This window comes from Aquarana catesbeiana, linkage group LG04 (assembly GCF_042186555.1).
Source record: "Aquarana catesbeiana isolate 2022-GZ linkage group LG04, ASM4218655v1, whole genome shotgun sequence".
NCBI classification, from domain to species: domain Eukaryota; kingdom Metazoa; phylum Chordata; class Amphibia; order Anura; family Ranidae; genus Aquarana; species Aquarana catesbeiana.
In genome coordinates this window covers 683,533,031-683,551,630 of record NC_133327.1, presented here as the reverse complement: position 1 = coordinate 683,551,630, position 18,600 = coordinate 683,533,031, and the positions used below count along the sequence as shown (strand labels likewise).

The window sequence follows — 18,600 nt, the reverse complement described above, 5'->3', positions numbered from 1 at the left end:
CTTACATGAGGGTGGCAACTTTGATCTGGAATCAGGAGCAATGCAGTATCATTGCCACCCCATCACAAGAGGCCCCATTAGGTGGCAGAATCAATAGGCATTTCTGGGGCTTTGACCTGATAGTACGAGAGAACCAAGATGCACTCATGCAGTGCCTTGAAAAAGTATTCATACTCCTTGAAATTTTCCACATTTTTATCATGTTACAACCAAAAAGGTAAATGTATTTTTTGGGGATTTTATGTGTATATTTTATCATTGTATCTCTGGCTGTATGTTTAGGGTTGTTGTCCTGCTGGAAGGTGAACCTCCGCCCCAGTCTCAAGTCTTTTGCAGACTCTAGCAGGTTTTGCCCTGTATTTGGCTCTATCCATCTTCCCATCAACTCTGACCAGCATTCCTGTCCTTGTTGAAGAAAAGCATCCCCACCACATGATGCTGCCACCACCATGTTTTACGGTGGCGATGGGGTTTTCTGGGTGGTGTGCAGCGTTAGTTTTCCACCACACATAGCATTTTGCTTTTAGGCCAAAAAGTTCAACTTCGGTCTCATCTGACCAGAGCACCTTCGTCCACATGTTTGCTGTGTCCCCCACATGGCTTCTCACAAATTACAAACAAGACTTCTTATGGGCTTTCTTTCAACAATGGCTCTCTAGATTTGTGGAGGGCACGACCAATAGTTGTCCTGTGGACAGATTCTCCCACCTGAGCTGTGGATCTCTGCAGTTCCTCCAGAGTTACCATGGACCTCTTGGCTCTTCTCTGATGAATGCTCTCCTTGCCCGGCCGGTCAGTTTAGGTGGACGGCCATGTCTTGGTAGGTTTGCAGTTGGGCCATACTCTATCCATTTTCGGATGATGGATTGAACAGAGCTCTGTGAGATGTTCAAAACTTGGGATATTTTTTTATAACCTAACCCTGCTTTAAACTTCTCCACAACTTTATCCCTGACCTGTCTGGTGTGTTCCTTGGCCTTCATGATGCTGTTTGTTTATGAAGGTTCTCCAACAAACCTCTGAGGGCTTCACAGAACAGCTGTATTTATACTGATATTAAATTACACACAGGTGGACTCTATTTAATAATTAGGTGACTTCTGAAGGCAATTGGTTCCACTGGATTTTTTTTTTAGGGGTATCAGAGTAAAGGGGGCTGAATACAAATGCCCATCACCCTTTTCACATATTTATTTGTAAAAAATGTTGAAAACCATTTATCATTTTCCTTCCACTTCACAATTATTTGTGTTGGTCTATCACATAAAATCCCAATAAAATACATTTATGTTTTTGGTTGTAACATGACAAAATGTGGGAAATTTCAAGGGGCGTGAATACTTTTTCAAGGCACTGTAAAGCCATTGATTTAACGGTTTTAAAAAACAAACAGTTATATTCCTGGAATACTGGGATTGCTAACCGTCACATTTGCTCGTGTCCTCAACCAAACCGTCACTCATCAAGTGGCTGGTGTCATAACTGATCACATGTTTCGTTTTAGTGCTCGGATACAGTTAAAGTGGAGCTCCACCCACTTTTACAACTCTTCAGCATCCCTCACTAAACTGTGCACTGTAAACAAATTGGATATTTTTTAATTTTTTTTCTCAGCACCTACTGTATATCTGCTGTATTCATTTTTCACTTCCTCCTCCCTGGCCGCGGCCCATCGCATCATTTCCTGTTTGCAATGCCTTCTGGGAAGGGGCGGCAACTTCCTCTGAAACTGCCGTTGCTATGGAAACCTGACCTGAAACCTATTACACTGCTTGTGCTGCACTGAGCATGTGCAAGGATGAGATCCAGGAAGAAATACAGTCTGGCTTCAGATGCCCACACTTAAGATGGCCACGGCCTGCTGTAAGTTTATAAAATAACAAACTACTGCTATAAACTAAAAAAACAGACCTTAGTTTACAGACTAACTTTACTAGAATACATTAAACTTGTGTATTATAGGGGTATTTTTATTCAAAAAGTATAATTTCGGCAGGAACACCACTTTAAGTTCTGCTTTAAAAAGAAAAAAAAAGATTGTTCTTTATAGTCTATCAATTCTACATTCTGTTTGCTTCTCTGATCCCAACTGTACAAACCATGAACTTGTAGAAGACAAAATGTCCAAACAGAGGAAATTTATTATTTTTTTTTTTTTGGACTGATCGCTCTGTCCTAGCATTGCGAGGAGCGGCGGCCCCGTCCACCAGAGTCATCTTGGAACCAGGTAGCTGGCACTGGCAGGCGTCTGTTTCGGCCTCTCCCGCTAATGAGATCACTTAAGAAAAATGGATTTGTCAATGGCGGGGATGGCAATGTACTGGTCGCTCTGTAATAAACAGCGTTCTGCGTGACTTTCGGGAAAAAAAAAAAAATGTGTGAACAATATTAAGCTGGGGAGTTCATCCACTTTGCCAGCTTCTGCAGATTTATTGGGCTTTCTCACTCCCCTTAATTAACATGACATTTACATAACAGCAGCTCATTAATTTCAGGCCACAGGCACCCGGGGCTAATTAGTAATGCGTTACCCTCTTTTGAAACAGGTTGTCAAATTTGTTCTATTATCAACATCATCATCAACCGAGTGTTAATAATTTTACATTTTTTTTTTTCCTGAAGTAAATTCTCCCTTCTTCCTCGTCTACCTGCTGACAACGCCGACCCTTCTAGGAGGCCAACTGAGTCTCCAATTTGTTATTTTATCTTGTTGGGAGTCTGCTGGGAGTTCAAGCCTCTCCAGAGGAAGAGAAGTTGGTCTGGTCCTCCAGGGAATGATGGTCGGGCCTAATAAATATTCAGAGTGGATCCGACTATTATAAGGAGACCGCTCTGAAAATGTAAAAATACGGAAACTATGTACATGAAGGAAAGTCATCCTTCAAAATTTGGACCTTGCCGCAGTTCACGAATTGCATAAATTAGCCATTTTCGGCTGACTTTTAAAGCCCAACTCTGGGCAAAACCAAAAAAATATGTTTTCCTATGCAGAGGGTTAACTGCTCGATTTGTCCAGGGGAAGAGGGGAAGAGGAGAAAGCTTATATTCAACCGATCCTCCAATCCACCGGCAACCGTGCTCCCCCACGATCCAGCGGTGGACTGTTCCTGAAGTCCTCACTTCCACAACCAGTCTACAGTGAGGGGAAAAAGTATTTGACCCCCTGCTGATTTTGTACGTTTGCCCACTGACAAAGAAACGATCAGTCTATAATTCTAATGGTCAGTTTATTATAACAGTGAGAGACAGAATAATAACAAAAATATCCAGAAAAATGCATTCGAAAAAAGTTATAGATTGATTTGCATTTTAATGAGTGAAATAAGTATTTGACCCCTTCGCAAAACATGACTTAGTACTTTGTGGCAAAACCCTTGTTGGCGATCACAGAGGTCAGACGTTTCTTGTAGTTGGCCACCAGGTTTGCACACATCTCAGGAGGGATTTTGTCCTCTTTGCTGATCCTCTCCAATTCATTAGGGTTTCCAGGCTGATGTTTGGTAACTCGAACCTTCAGATCCCTCCACATATTTTCTATGGGATTAAGGTCTGGAGACTGGCTAGGCCACTCAAGGACTATAATGTGCTTTTTCTTGAGCCACTCCTTTGTTGCCTTGGCTGTGTGTTTTGGGTCATTGTCATGCTGGAATACCCATCCACCACCCATTTTCAATGCCCCGGCTGAGGGAAGGAGGTTCTTATCCAAGATTTGACGGTACATGGCCCCGTCCATCGTCCCTTTGATGCAGTGAAGTTGTCCTGTCCCTTTAACAGGTAAACAAACCCAAAGCATAACGTTTCCACCTCCATGTTTGATGGTGGGGATGGTGTTCTTGGGGTCATAGGCAGCATTTCTCCTCCTCCTCTTCCAAACACACCGAGTTGACTTGATGCCACAGAGCTTGATTTTGGTCTCATCTGACCACAACACTTTCACCCAGTTTTCCTCTGAATCATTCAGAAGTTCTTTAGCAAACTTCAAACGGACCAGTACATGTGCTTTCTTGAGCAGGGGGACCTTGAGGGTGCTGCAGGATTTCAGTCCTTCACGATGTAGTTTGTTACCAATTGTTTTTCTTGGTGACTATGGTCCCAGCTGAGATCATTGACAAGGTTCTCCTGTGTTGTTCTGGGCTGATTCCTCACCGTTCCCATGATCTTTGATACACCACGAGGGAGATCTTGCATGGAGCCCCAGACTGAGGGAGATTGACAGTTATTTTGTGTTACTTGCATTTGTTAAAAAACGCACCAACTGTTGTCACCCTCTCACCAAACTGCTTGGCGATGGTCTTGTATCACATTCCAGCCTTGTGTAGGTCTACAATCTTGTCCCTGACATCCTTGGACAGCACTTTGGGGTCTTGGCCATGGTGGAGAGATTTGAATCTGATTGATCGGATGCTTCTGTGGACAGGTGTCTTTTTTACAGGTAACAAGCAGAGATTAGGAGCACTCCCTTTAAAAGAGTGCTCCTAATCTCAGCTCGTTACCTGTATAGAAGACACCTGGGAGCCAGAAGTCTTGCTGATTGATAGGGATGAAATACTTATTTCACTCATTAAAATGTCAATCAATTTATAACTTCTTTTGAAATGTGTTTTTCTGGATATTTTTATTATTCTGTCTCTCTTCTGTCTGTTAAAATAGACCGACCATTAAAATTATAGAATGATACTTTCTTTGTCAATTGGGAAACGTACAAAACCAGCAGGGGATCAAATACTTTTTTCCCTCACTGTATGTGCCACCAATTTAAGTAGAGGATTTTTTTAGTCCTTTCCTACCATAACCTGTATGGTTACACTGTCTCATTGGATCACAAGCTCTCCTCCATAGAAGTCATGGTTTCCATACACTGCACTGATGATGGCGCCGAAAGCCTGATACAGCTGTGTGCAGTTTGCAATAAATGGCTCTATAATTCTGGATAGTTATTTTTATTGAGAATTTTCAGTTTACAGATATTCGCATGCTAGGTTGGAGATCTCTTATTGAATACACATGTATCTGCTATAACCAAATATACACTATATTGTCAAAAGTATTGGGACGCCTGCCTTTACACACACATGAACTTTAATGGCGTCCCAGTCTTCGTCCGTAGAGTTTAATATTGTGCTGGCCCCAACCAAGTAATTGTATGCCCAATTACTTGCATATAAGCCTTCAAAATGGGCACTTTTGATCTTTGACGTTCAGGTCCCATTGACTTTATTGGAGTTTGTTTTTCAGGTCCGAACTTTCGTGGTGTTCGGAAGTTCTGGTGCGAACCGAACAGGGGTCCGTTCGGCCCATCCCTAGTCAATAGCACCTTTAAAATAATACTGTATTGTCAAAAGTATTGTGACACCTGCCTTTACACACACATGACCATTAATGGCATCCCAGTCTAATGCCCCGTACACACGGTCGGACATTGATCGGACATTCCGACAACAAAATCCTAGGATTTTTTCTGACGGATGTTGGCTCAAACTTGTCTTGCATACACACGGTCACACAAAGTTGTCGGAAAATCTGATCGTTCTGAACGCGGTGACGTAAAACACGTACGTGGGGATTATAAACGGGGCAGTGACCAATAGCTTTCATCTCTTTATTTATTCTGAGCATGCGTGGCACTTTGTCCGTCGAATTTGTGTACACACGATCGGAATTTCCGACAACGGATTTTGTTGTTGGAAAATTTTATATCCTGCTCTCAAACTTTGTGTGTCGGAAAATCCGATGGAAAATGTGTGTGTACGGGGCATTAGTCTGTAGGGTTCAATATTGAATTGGCCCACCCTTTGCAGCTATAAAAGCTTCAACTCTTCTGGGAAGGCTATCCACAAGGTTTAGGAGGGTGTCTATGGGAATGTTTGACCATTCTTCCAGAAGAGCATTTGTGAGGTCAGGCGCTGATGTTGGACGGGAAAGCCTGGCTCGCAGTCTCCATTCTAATTTACCCCAAAGGTGTTCTATCGGGTTGAGGTCAGGACTCTGTGCAGGCCAGTCAAGTTTCTCCACCCCAAACTCGCTCATCCATGTCTTCATGGACCTTGCTTTGTGCACTGGTGCGCAGTCATGTTGGAACAGGAAGAGGACATCCCCAAACTGTTCCCACAAAGTTGGGAGCATGAAGTTGTCCAAAATGTCTTGGTATGGTGACGCCTTAAGAGTTCCCTTCACTGGAAATAAGGAGCCAAACCAAACAACTGAAAAACAACCCCCACACCATAATCCCCCCTCCACCAAATGATTTGGACCAGTGCACAAAGCAAGGTCCATAAAGACATGGATGAGCGAGTTTGGGGTGGAGGAACTTGACTGTCCTGATCTCAACCCGATAGAACACCTTTGGGGTGAATTAGAGTGGAGACTGTGAGCCAGGCCTTCTCATCCAACATCAGTGCCTGACCTCACCAAGCACTTCTGGAAGAATGGTCAAACATTCCCATAGACACCCTCCTAAACCTTGTGGACGGCCTTCCCAGAAGAGTTGAAGCTGTTACACCTGCAAAGGGTGGGCCAACTCAGTATTGAACCCTACGGACTAAGACTGGGATGCCATTAAAGTTCATGTGCGTGTAAAGGCAGACGTCCCGATACTTTTGACAATACAGTGTACATTTGTTAGAGCAGATACACGTGTATTCAATAAGAGGCCTCCAACATAGCATACGAATATCAATGCACTTTCACTGCAAAATTAAAAATCTATGCGTTTTCTTTCATTTTTATGCAGGCTGACTGCGTAACAAGTAAAAAAAATAAAATATAAAAAAAATGAATTGGCCTTCAATAAGGACTTTCCCAATTGAGGTTTCTGTCTATGAGGGAGTACCCGAGTGTCCTATTCACACCAGGGAGACCCTTTATGGACCAAGCTAAAAAGCTGAATAAAGAGGATCACCACCACCTTTCTTCAAAGCCGAATCCAGCACCTCTGATATTGTTGACTACAACATCTGGCACGTGGTGAAAGCTCACCCAAGCCCTGACCAGAGCCCACCCCATACCTGCATAGGCAGATTTGTGGAAAAGTGAACTATGCCTTTAAGATCCACTTGTAAAAAGTCTAATGAGAGCTCCAGACCAAAGATCTGAGAGTCCAAAATCTTGTAATATTGATGTTGGCTCATAACAAGAAAACACATAAATGCCAATGGGTTTTGGGGGTTCAAGGTATGTGATAGAATAGGACACATGAATGCCTTCTGTTCTAAGAAGGCTTCACTGTGCTACTTCTTTTATAAGCTCTAAGGAGCAGGGCCCTCTGATTCCTACTGTATCAAAGTGTATTGTATTTGTACTGTCTACCCTCAAGTTGTAAAGCGCTACGTAAACTGTTGGCGCTATATAAATACTGTATAATAATAATAATAATAGAGTTTGGATGGCTAGAAACATCTTTCTGGTTTATATAGAGTCCTCATTAGGAAGAGATTTCTTCATATTCTGTCCTGAAGATGGGTACCTTTCTCAGTGGGCATTGTGACAGTGAGAGTCCTTGCCACTATATAAATGGGTTTATAAGGGACACTTGACTCTCAATTAGTTATTTTGAGAGGCACCAACATGTTTTGTGAGCAGAGAAAACTGTGTCTTAACTTTTCTCTGGATTTGGTAATTCCAGATCGGGGGTTGGAAGCTTGAAGGTTCTAAAGAATATTGGGTGGGACGGAGCCTTCAGTCCAGTGTCCGGGCATTGCTAGTTGCCTACAGCCTGTGTGAGTGCACAGGTGGTGAGGATTGTTATAAGCCAGATCTCAGGGCAGTTGCTGATGTTTGGAGACAGAGCCCAGTCAGGGGAGCTGGGAGTGGCAACCCTTGTGATTGGGGGGGGGGGATTCCCTGCCCAAAGAAAATATGGACAGCTACAAGAGTCTGGGAGACCAAGAGAGGGTCTGGGAGACTGAGGAAGCTGAAGAGGCTAGTGAGTTCAGGGAGCTGGAGGGAACCCAGAAGCCTTTGGAGGGAACAAGCTTAAGGTGCTGGGAAACCCTGTCAAGAGGCCAAGTGGGACCTGAGCAGTGAGGTGCTGCAACTAAGTCTAAGGGAGCCTATGGTCAGGAAGACCAAATGCCAACAGCAGCAGAGCTGCTTTAAGGTAGCTAGGTGGGCTAACATTTTTCTTACTGTTTGTTGGGGAAAATCTCTGCTTGGGAAACCCATTTTTATGAACTTTGCTTTAATTTTGGTTTCCTTTCGATAAAAGTGAGCTACCAGGCCCTTAAATATAGTTCGTATCTGGCATGGGCTCACTTCATGTACGATTGAGCTAAACAACCCCCATATAGTTGCAAACCTTACAAGCTTCCAAGTCTTTACCACTCTATCTGAAAACAAAAGAAAGATATGTTTCTGGAGTTTCATTTTAAACTTCATTGTATGAAATACAGTTGAGTTAAAACCTACTTCCAGCAAACTCTTTGTTGGGGAACTGGACCCTCTCACCCTCCCTCATTTCATCCCCTCCGTTTCATCCTAGCTGCGATGGAAGCTTTGTAAGCGGCTCGCTGGGGGGCAGAGGTCACAGTCAAAACTTCTTTCCCTCCTGCAGAGCGAAGAAGAAGCATGCAATGTGTGCGCCATTCTGCTAGATCATCGTGGAAATCCGGAAATGGAAATTTTGGGAATATCAAAAGTCTTCGTGTGGAATAATACAGGCATTATGTAGAGAATCTTGGAGGAAGGATGTGGGAGGTCAGGGAGGCGTTCCATGCACACAGCTGCTTTTCTTCAGGTTTCGTTTGGTGGGAACAGTTTCAAGGCGTGTGGGCAAGATCCACGGAGGGTCGAAAAATATTCCACAGAGACGAATGACCAAACGCAACTGCCAACAGTCTTATAATGTCTTTCAGTTACTAATAAAAGAAACACGTGTATCCTGCTGTCAGTCCTGGGACGCTGTGCTGTCTTATAAAACACGACATTAATGGAAGAATGGGGAAATGTGATTTGTTCTAATAAATCTGTCACATGTCTGGAAGTGGCTAAAATGTGAGTGCGCTTCCCCAAAAACAACTTCCGGACCTCACACACGTAGAGCAACTCATTGGCCCCGGCATTGCCATGACTGCTCCAATACAGAAACGCCAACATGACAGGTAAATAAGGGCAAAACAAGCAATTTTGTTTTAATTTTGGCAATCTGACCAATGAAAACTAAAGTAAGCTTTCTATAAAAGAGACATATGAAGGCTTCCCTTATTAGCATCTTTGTGGAAGGGGCAAAAACAAGAGATATTGGCGGGGGTGGGGGAGCGGGTCAGTACTTTTGGTCTCTCTTCCCTGTACTGGGTGATGCTACCTTGCCCCCTAGATGCCAACAGTTGGCCATCCTAACTCATATCCCTGGTTTTCCCTTCCCATTCCTGAGTCAGGCTTTGTCTTTTTATTTATAAACGACAATTTGTGCAGCTCAATTTGATAGATCCAAGTTTTATTTGGTGTTGGCTTTCTCCGTGGTTGTTTTTCTTCTTAGCTGACAATGTCATCTTCATATTTACGAGGCCATCTGGATACATTTCTCCAATATCGTATTAGTTTCTTTTGGTTGTATGGGGAAACTTTTCAATGAAAATGACTGAAACTGAAAATTAACCTGTGGGTCTAGAAGTCAACATCTAGACATCTATAGGACAACGTCACATGGCACAAGACGTACGTCTTCAGGATATAACGTCGAGGAGTTCTATGGCTCCTAAAGTGAGGTTGTTTTTCTTTTTAGCTGACAATGTCTTCTTCATATTTACGAGGCCATCTGGATACACTTCTCCAATATCATTTCTTTTGGTTGTATGGGGAAACTTTTCAATGAAAATTATTGAAACTGAAAATTAACCTGTGGGTCTAGAAGACAACATCTAGACATCTATAGGACAACGTCACATGGCACAAGACGTACGTTTTCAGGATATAACTTCAAGGAGGAGTTCCATGGCTCCTAAAGTGAGGTTGTTTTTCTTTTTAGCTGACAATGTCTTCTTCATATTTACGAGGCCATCTGGATACACTTCTCCAATATCGTTTCTTTTGGTTGTATGGGTAAACTTTTCAATGAAAATGATTGAAACTGAAAATTAACCTGTGGGTCTAGAAGACAACATCTAGACATCTATAGGACAACGTCACATGGCACAAGACGTACGTTTTCAGGATATAACTTCAAGGAGGAGTTCCATGGCTCCTAAAGTGAGGAGATGGCATAATAGTCGCCCAGTCCATGTAATCCTACCTCGTAATGATAATTTATACAGCGTCGGTTGGTGAGGCATTCAGAGCAGCCTGATAATTACACGGGTCCTAAGAGCATCTTCTGTACTCCGAACGCTGCACGTGATTCATTAAATATCAACACAGACTCCATCTGTTATGTCATTATGTCTAGAAAACAATACAAATCCCTGAGGAGCACCAGAGGAACCTGGAAGATTGCAGTATGAGGAACCCACTTTATACCATAGACAATACGAAAGTCTGTGTGCTTTACTGAAGGTTGAAGTCCAATCCAGATTGATAGTCTCTGGTGGCAGAGCTGTTCAAATGTCTAAATACAACCTGTTAACAAAGGTGTCCCAATTCCTGGATTTAGAAAGGTTCCTATAAAGAACAAAATGTGCCGATCTCATAAATAAGACACGCCCTGATACATTAGGAGTCATACTGTGTCTGTTTTTGGACATACTATACTCCGAAGTTCAAACCGAGCATCAGAATGGGGAAGAAAGGGGATTTAGGTGACTTTGAACGTGGCATGGTTGTTGGTGCCAGACGGGCTGGTCTGAGTATTTGTAAAACCGCTGATCTAATGGGATTTTCCCACACAACCATCTCTCGGGTTTAAAGAGACTGGTCCGAAAGAGAAGATATCCAGTGAGCGGCAGTTTTGTAAAGGAAAATGCCTTGTTGATGTCAGAGGAGAATGGACAGACTGATGATAGAGAGGCAACAGTAACTCGCTTACTGAGTAAAGATACCAGTAACTCAACTAACCACTCGTTACATCCAAGGTATGCAGAACACCATCTCTGAACGCATAACACATCCAACCTTGAAGCAGATGGACTACAGCAGCAGAAGACCACACCGGGTGCCACTTCTGTCAGCTAAGAACAGGAAACTGAGGCTACAATTCGCACAGGATCACCAATATTGGAAAAAACGTTGCCTGGTCCGATTTCAGCTGGATCCATCCTGCGTTGTATCACCGGTTCAGGCTGGTGGTGGGGGTGTAATGGTGTGGGGGGGATATTTTCTTGGCACACTTTGGGCCCCCCATGGTATAAACACCACGGCTTACCTGAGAATTGTTGCTGACCACGTCCATCCCCTTATGACTACAGTGTCCCCATCTTCTGATGGCTCCTTCCAGCAGGATAATGCACCATGTCACAAAGCTCCAATCATCTCACCACTGGACAATGAGGTCACTGTACTCCAATGGCCTCCACACTCACCACATCTCATCCAATAGAGCACCTGTGGGATGTGGTGGAACAAGAGATCGGCATCATGAATGTGCAACCGACAAATACGCAGCAACTGTGTGATGCCATCATGTCACTATGGAGCAAAATCTCTGAGGAACATTTCCAACACCTTGTTGAATCTATGCCACCAAGAATTAAAGCGATATTAAAGCCTTGTTTGTTTTTTTAATAACAAACAAGTTATACTTACCTGCTCTGTGTAATGATTTTGCACAGAGCAGCCCCGATCCTCCTTTTCCTGGGTCCCACTCCCGGGTCCTCCCTCTGCCGGGTGCCCCCCACAGCTTGCTTTAGGGGGCACCCAAGCAGGCGTGCTCCCCAGCCTCGGCTCTGTGTGTCCATTCACACATGGAGCCGCGAATTGGCCCTGCCCCCTCATCTCCTGACTGGCTGTGATTGACAGCAGCGGGAGCCAAAAGTCAATCTAGTGTGCGAGTCCCCGGAGAGGCAGGGCTACTGTGAACATCGCTGGATTGAGAGGGGACTCGGGTAAGTGTTAGGGGGGGCTGCACATAAATAAAGTAGCCGGTGAGTCTAGGTGTGTACATGTTTAGGTCAAAGTGTATGTTAGGACACAAAAAAAAAAAAACACACTTGGCACATCCCTGCAATGCATGCTCATTTCCTCACATTATGTCTCTGTTGATCTGCCATCAATCCAGTAAGTTACTAAGTTCCTGCAGTGAGCTGACACCATTGTTTCTGTTGGCTTGAAATGCCAAGCAGTGTTGTCAGCCGTACCCAAATTTTCCCCTGTGGGACCACAGGCCACCTCCCTCTTGTGATATAGAACCGAGGACATGGGGGGTGTTCTGTAGTCCTAATGCTTCCTGTCCCAAGGCAATGTATCTTCCTCTTCATTCAGAAGAGGAAGCACAGGGGCGGGCTCACAGTGACTGATCACTGTAAAAGCCAATCAGAGGCTATTACAGCAATCAGGTGACCCGGGAACCAGGAGTTCCAGGTCCCGATCATTAGTGCAGGGCCCGGGGCTTTCCATGAGATCTTGGTCTTTGTGCTTGGAGTTGCCTTCAAATAGGAATACGCATAAATGCGGCCCCACAAGAAAGACCCACTTCTGTGAGGCCGCATATATGTGTGTGTGGTCAGCGGGAAGGGGTTAAAGTGTGTTGTCCCTTTAAAGCATGAATAACAGCACAGTGCTTGTGCTGTGTAATTTGGCCCCTTCTATCACCTGAAATACCTGGCTGATCTTGCCTGGTTCTGCCCTCCCCTCTGTAAACTGACCACAGTATATCATGGCTGCTGAGCCCTGACGCCGTGGTCAGTTTTTACCTGCCTCTGTCATCTGCTGTCTCCTGTCTGCTCTCCCCCCTCCCTGCCTGTCAGCTAGTGACAGTGACCCCCCCAGTTGCTGAATTAACATTTTCACACTATCCGCTGTGTCTCCTAATCCTGCGTACCCCGGTGTATGAGTGGTTTATTAAAAAAATGCAGATTATACCTGATTTCAGAGTGCCGCTCGGCGCTCACGTGACCAGCTGGCTCTCTCCTCCTGGCCGACGTCAGCGGAGGGTTCTTGGCTCCGCCTGCTGCAGCTGCCAGACGGGGAGAGGAGAGAGGCGGCCAGTCACGTGAGCGCCGCTCTGAAATCAGGTATAATCAGCATATTTTTTTATAAATCACATACACAGGGGCTGACAGCATTAGGAGACACAGCGGATAGTATAATGAGGTCAGAGTGGCTTAACATCCACTTTAGGGATTATACATCTTTGAGTTTGGCATATTGACCAACAGCTGAGCTCTCCTACATCTCAAACTTCCAACTTCCATTCCAATTCCATAACTCCTACTGTAATAGAGTTACCTTCCTAAATAGTGGCTACACTGTTGTAGAAGAACATAAAAACATGTCTACTGTATGTTACACCGTCTCCTGAGTATCTCCGGCCTTGGGATGGAGGTAAGAATTGGGTTGGAGGTAAGAATGCATCTAGGAAGGGTGGAGCACAAAGTATCAGCGCTCTTGTCCTTTAAACTGTGACAGAAGTTGCTTTTGTTCACCTTAAGAAAGGCCATGAAGGAAATCTTGTAGAGCAAAGATGGTGAAAACACACAATTGATATAGAAAAGACAAAAGGGAAACTCACATTCCTCCTGGCTGGGAGAGGCTACATTCAGGTCTGTGGAGAGAGGCTGGCTAGAACTACTGCTCTGCGAGGATATCGAGGTATTTCCGTTGTCGCTGTTTATCTCGCTGGGGAATAAGTCTGATTGGCTGCTGCTTGTGCTGGGGGCGGAGTCATCGTCTGGCTGCTTCTTCTGGAAATCTACAAAGAATAAAGAGAACTGTCTTTATAAAGAAAAGGATCAGTATACACCGACTCCCAACTATAAAAACATACATTTGTGCATTCAGAAATTGTCACCTCCTTTCATCGTACAAGAGAGGGGGTGGGGCAACTGGCAAAAAGACCCTTTAGATCCCAATTTTTTTTTCCTCCTACTCAACCATCTCTTAAGTTTAAAGAGAGGCCTCGCGATGTCGCCAGTGTTTCTCGGACTTACTGTTTTTACCGACGCACTCGAGAGACGATATGACGGGTCACACGGCTGGCCACAGAGGTTACCATAGACCAGATCGTCTCTGATCACCTCTATGGTCTTGGAGGACTGAACAACGTCATGATGTCCCTTACAGTCTAGATGGAAGTAAACTTTTTTTTTAAAGCAAATTTTTTTTTTGATCTTTTGGTTTTAAAGGTAGAGTAGAGATCTGGGGTTTTACTGACCCCAGATCTCTTCAGGGATAGTGTAAAAAAAAAAAAAAATTAAATAAATAATAAATAAAAAACAAACAAAACATTTTAAAGCGCCCGCATGCTCACACGCAGAAGTGAACACATACATAAGTCACGCACGCATATGTAAACGGCGTTCACACAACACATGTGAGGTATCACTGCGAACATTATAGCGAGAGCAATAATTCTAGCGCTGGATCTCCTCTAACTCTAAAGTGCCGCCTATGGAGATTTCTAAGTATTGTAGTTTGCCGCCATTCCATCAGCGTGCACAATTTTATAGCGTAACATGTTAGGTATATATTTACTCAGCGTAACATCATTTTTTATATTTTGCCTAAAAATGAGTTATATATGGTGTTTTACTTTTTTAATTCAGTAAAGTATATTTTTTCCCAAAAAATTGCATTTTAAAAACTGCTGCACAAATACATTTTATTCTCTAGGGTCTCTGCTAAAAATAAAAAAAAAAATAAAAAAATGTTTTTTATTTTTTAATATATTATATATATATATATATATATATATATATATATATATATATATATATATATATATATATACACACACACACACACACACACACATATAGAGATCTTGGTTCTCTGAGGGGAGAAGTGACAGATCGTCTGTTCATACAAAGTATGAACAGCGATCTGTCATCTCCCCTAGTCAGTCCCCTTGCCCCCTCAGTTAGAACACACACTAGAGAAAACAATGAACCCCTTGATCGCCCCCTAGTGTTAACCGCTTCACTGCCAGTGAGATTTTTACAGTAATCAGTGCCTTTTTATAGCGCTGATCGCTGTATTAATGCCAATGGTCACAAAAATGTGTCCGCCATAATGTCGCAATTATGATAAAAATCACAGATTGCCGCCATTACTAGTAAAAAAATAATAATAATAAAAATGCTATAAAATCTATCCCCTATTTTGTAGACGCAACAACTTTTGCGCAAACCAATCAATATACGCTTATTGCGATTTTTTTTACCAAAAAATGTAGGAGAATACATATCGGCCTAAACTGAGAAAAAATTTGCTTTTTTAAAAACCAAAAAAAAAAAAAATAACATATTTATTATAGCAAAAAGTACAAAATATTGCGTTTTTTTCAAAATTGTCGCTCTTTTTTTGTTGATAGCGCAAAAAAGTAAAATCAAATACCACCAAAAGAAAGCTCTATTTGTGGGGAAAAAAAAGGACGTCAATTTTGTTTGGGTACAACGTCACACGACCGCACAATTGTCAGTTAAAGCGACGCAGTGCCAAATCGCAAAAAGTGCTCTGGTCAGGAAGGGGGTAAAATCTTCCGGGGCTGAAGCGGTTAAGGGTGTGCACACTTATGCAACCAGATTATTTTATTTTTACTTCCCTCCACCTAAAAGATTTCAGTTTGTTGTTCAACTGAGTTGTACAGTTTGTAGGTCACATTAAAAGGTGGAAAAAGTTCTGAAATGATTTCTCTTTGTCTCATTCTTTTACATCACAGAAACCTGAAGTTTTAACAGGGGTGTGTAGACTTTTTATATCCTATATATATATATTTCTAGCAAAAAAAAAACTGATTTAAACTTGTAAACAAAAAGGCGGGGTCTTCTAGTGGGTAGTGATTGGCCAGCTTTGGAAAAGGCAGTTGATTTATAATTTGTGTACAGAATTCTGTCTTCTAAAGTGACAGTCGTTGGACTCGGCTCTACCAGAAGCTTCCAATTCTTCACCGGCCTCAGCTGGCAATGATCCGGCACCGAGTCGGCTTCACAAAGTGTCTATCGCTCAGACGAGAGGGGAGAGCGGTGTCACGGCGGATAGACGTGCTCTCAGGGGTGGACTGGAAAGCGCTTGAGCTAAACTATGCACAATTAGTGGGGAAGGTGTGAAGTGGCAGTTCAGCAGCCAGCGGGGAAGGAGGATTGAGAGAGGAACGTGAAGATCCAAATAATTGATCTGCTTAGCGGAAGCTGGAAGAGCTCCTGGTGTCACGGAGGGATGGCGCAGAAGAGGGAGGCAGCGGGTTCTGGAACATTAAAGTAAAAAGGAAAAGTGACTAAAGGTTTAAGTGCACCGAAATCTGGTTATTTTGACTTTTCGCAGTTGGCTGGAAAGTTAAATCAACTGCCAGCAGCTTCGGGAAATTCTGCACCGGCAACCCTACCCTGAGCCTACAAACCAAAAAGAGAGTGCTTAACAGTGGAGGGGCGCCCGGGTGCCGCCCCCTCTATTCACGCCACCCTCTATATGTATAAAAGATAGATTCATTCATAGCATGAATCTATTCACGCCCGCCGCGGCGGGGGTGTCTTTTTGAAGCACCCGATTAGAGCAATAGAGCGTTGCGCCATGAGCCCCAACCAGGGGTTACAACAGCCAATGAATCACAAGAGGGTGTGAGACCCGTTTTCTGACTGGCTGAAAAGAGAAGACTCCTGGTTGGCCACCGAGGAGGAGGGATGAAACGGAAGCCACCGTCGCCGTGATGACCCATCGAGAGCAGGGGAACGGGAGGCCGCCGCCGAGCAGGGGAAGCCGCCGGTGAAGCAATGGGATAAGTGCTATCGACCGACTGGGGGGTGTCGGTGGCATACAGTCTGTCACCCCACTGAAAAAAAATTACCCTTGGCCACCACTGGTGCTTAACAGTATGAGAGATCTCAGTGTTAGATGGCGACACATTATACTACTGGGGGTAGGCGACCTTGGCACTCCAGCTGTGGCGAGACTACAAATCCCATCATGCCTCTGCCTCTAGGAGTCATGCCTGGTACTGTCAGGATCTTGCAGTGTCTGATGGGACTTGGATTGCCGACGTTGCCTATCCACCTGGCACTGGACTGTTACTTCAGGGAGAAAAGCAGGCTACATGGGACCGCTGTCTCTTTACCCACCCTGGCAGTGAGTGTCTCTCTTTACACCAGAATCTGTAAGGAGCCCGGAGCTGCAGACAGGCTACGTTAACAGGCGACTTAGCAGTTTAGGCTTTAAAGCAGGGATAGGCAACCCAGAAGAGGTGGAGATCCACCAGAACAACATGGAGGAGATCAAAGATCACCGGGACACAGCATGTTTATAAGGAGATAACCTAGCAAGACTCCATTAAAAAGCAAGGAAATTTTGAACATTTCTGAAGTCAGTAGTAAGTAACCCAGAGTGCAGGGGTCAGTAATATATAATGCAGAGTGCAGGGGTCGGTAATATATAATGCAGAGTGCAGGGGTCAGTAATATATAATGCAGAGTGCAGGGGTCAGTAATATATAATGCAGAGCGCAGGGGTCAGTAATATATAATGCAGAGCGCAGGATTCATTAGTAATGTAGAGTGCAGGGGTCAGTAATATATAATGCAGAGCACAGGGGTTAGTAATATATAATGCAGATTGCAGGGGTCAGTAATATATAATGCAGAGTGCAGGGGTCAGTAATATATAATGCAGAGCGCAGGGGTCATTAGTAATGTAGAGTGCAGGGGTCAGTAATATATAATGCAGAGCGCAGGGGTCATTAGTAATGCAGAGTGCAGGGGTCAGTAATAATGGAGAGCTCAAAGGTCATTAGTAATGTAGAGTGCAGGGGTCAGTAATAAATAATGGAGAGGTCATTAGTAATGTAGAGTGCAGGGGTCAGTAATAAATAATGGAGAGGTCATTAGCAATGTAGAGTGCAGGGCGTCAGTAATATATAATGCAGAGCGCAGGGGTCATTAGTAATGCAGAGCGCAGGGGTCATTAGTAATGCAGAGTGCAGGGGTCATTAGTAATGCAGAGTGCAGGGGTCATTAGTTATGCAGAGTGCAGGGGTCATTAGTAATGCAGAGTGCAGGGGTCATTAGTTATGCAGAGTGCAGGAGTCATTAGTAATGTAGAGTGCAGGGGTCAGTAATATATAATGCAGAGTGCAAGGATCATTAGAAATGCAGAGTGCAGGTGTCAGTATTCTAATATATAATGCAGAGTGCAGGGGTCAGTAATATAGAATGCAGAGTGCAGGGGTCATTAGTAATGCAGAGTGCAGGGGTCAGTAATAAATAATGGAGAGCTCAGAGGTCATTAGTAATGCAGAGTGCAGGGGTCAGTAATAAATAATGGAGAGCTCAGAGGTCATTAGTAATGCAGAGTGCAGGGGTCGAAAATAAGTAATGCAGAGTGCAGGGGTCATTAGTAATGCATAGTACAGAGGTCCGTAATGTGTGATGCACAATAAAGAGGTCAGCAGTAAACACAGAGTGCAGAGGTTGGTAGTAAGTAAAGCATAACACAGTGATCAGTAGTAGGTAAAGCCTTGTGCAGGGGTCAGCAGCGAGGCAGAGTGCAGCGGTCAGCAGTATGTAATGGGGAGCGCAGGGGATGGTAGTA

General features: G+C 43.9%; 1 protein-coding gene across 1 annotated transcript in view; it reads right to left on the bottom strand.

Annotated features, from left to right (window-relative positions):
- Positions 1-18,600, bottom strand: part of ZFAND3 (zinc finger AN1-type containing 3) — a 208,370-nt gene that overhangs the window by 72,119 nt on the left and 117,651 nt on the right. Inside the window, exon 3 of the mRNA XM_073628748.1 lies at positions 13,595-13,774. Within this exon, the coding sequence (XP_073484849.1) occupies positions 13,595-13,774 (180 nt within the window). The remainder of the gene's footprint in view (positions 1-13,594; positions 13,775-18,600) is intronic.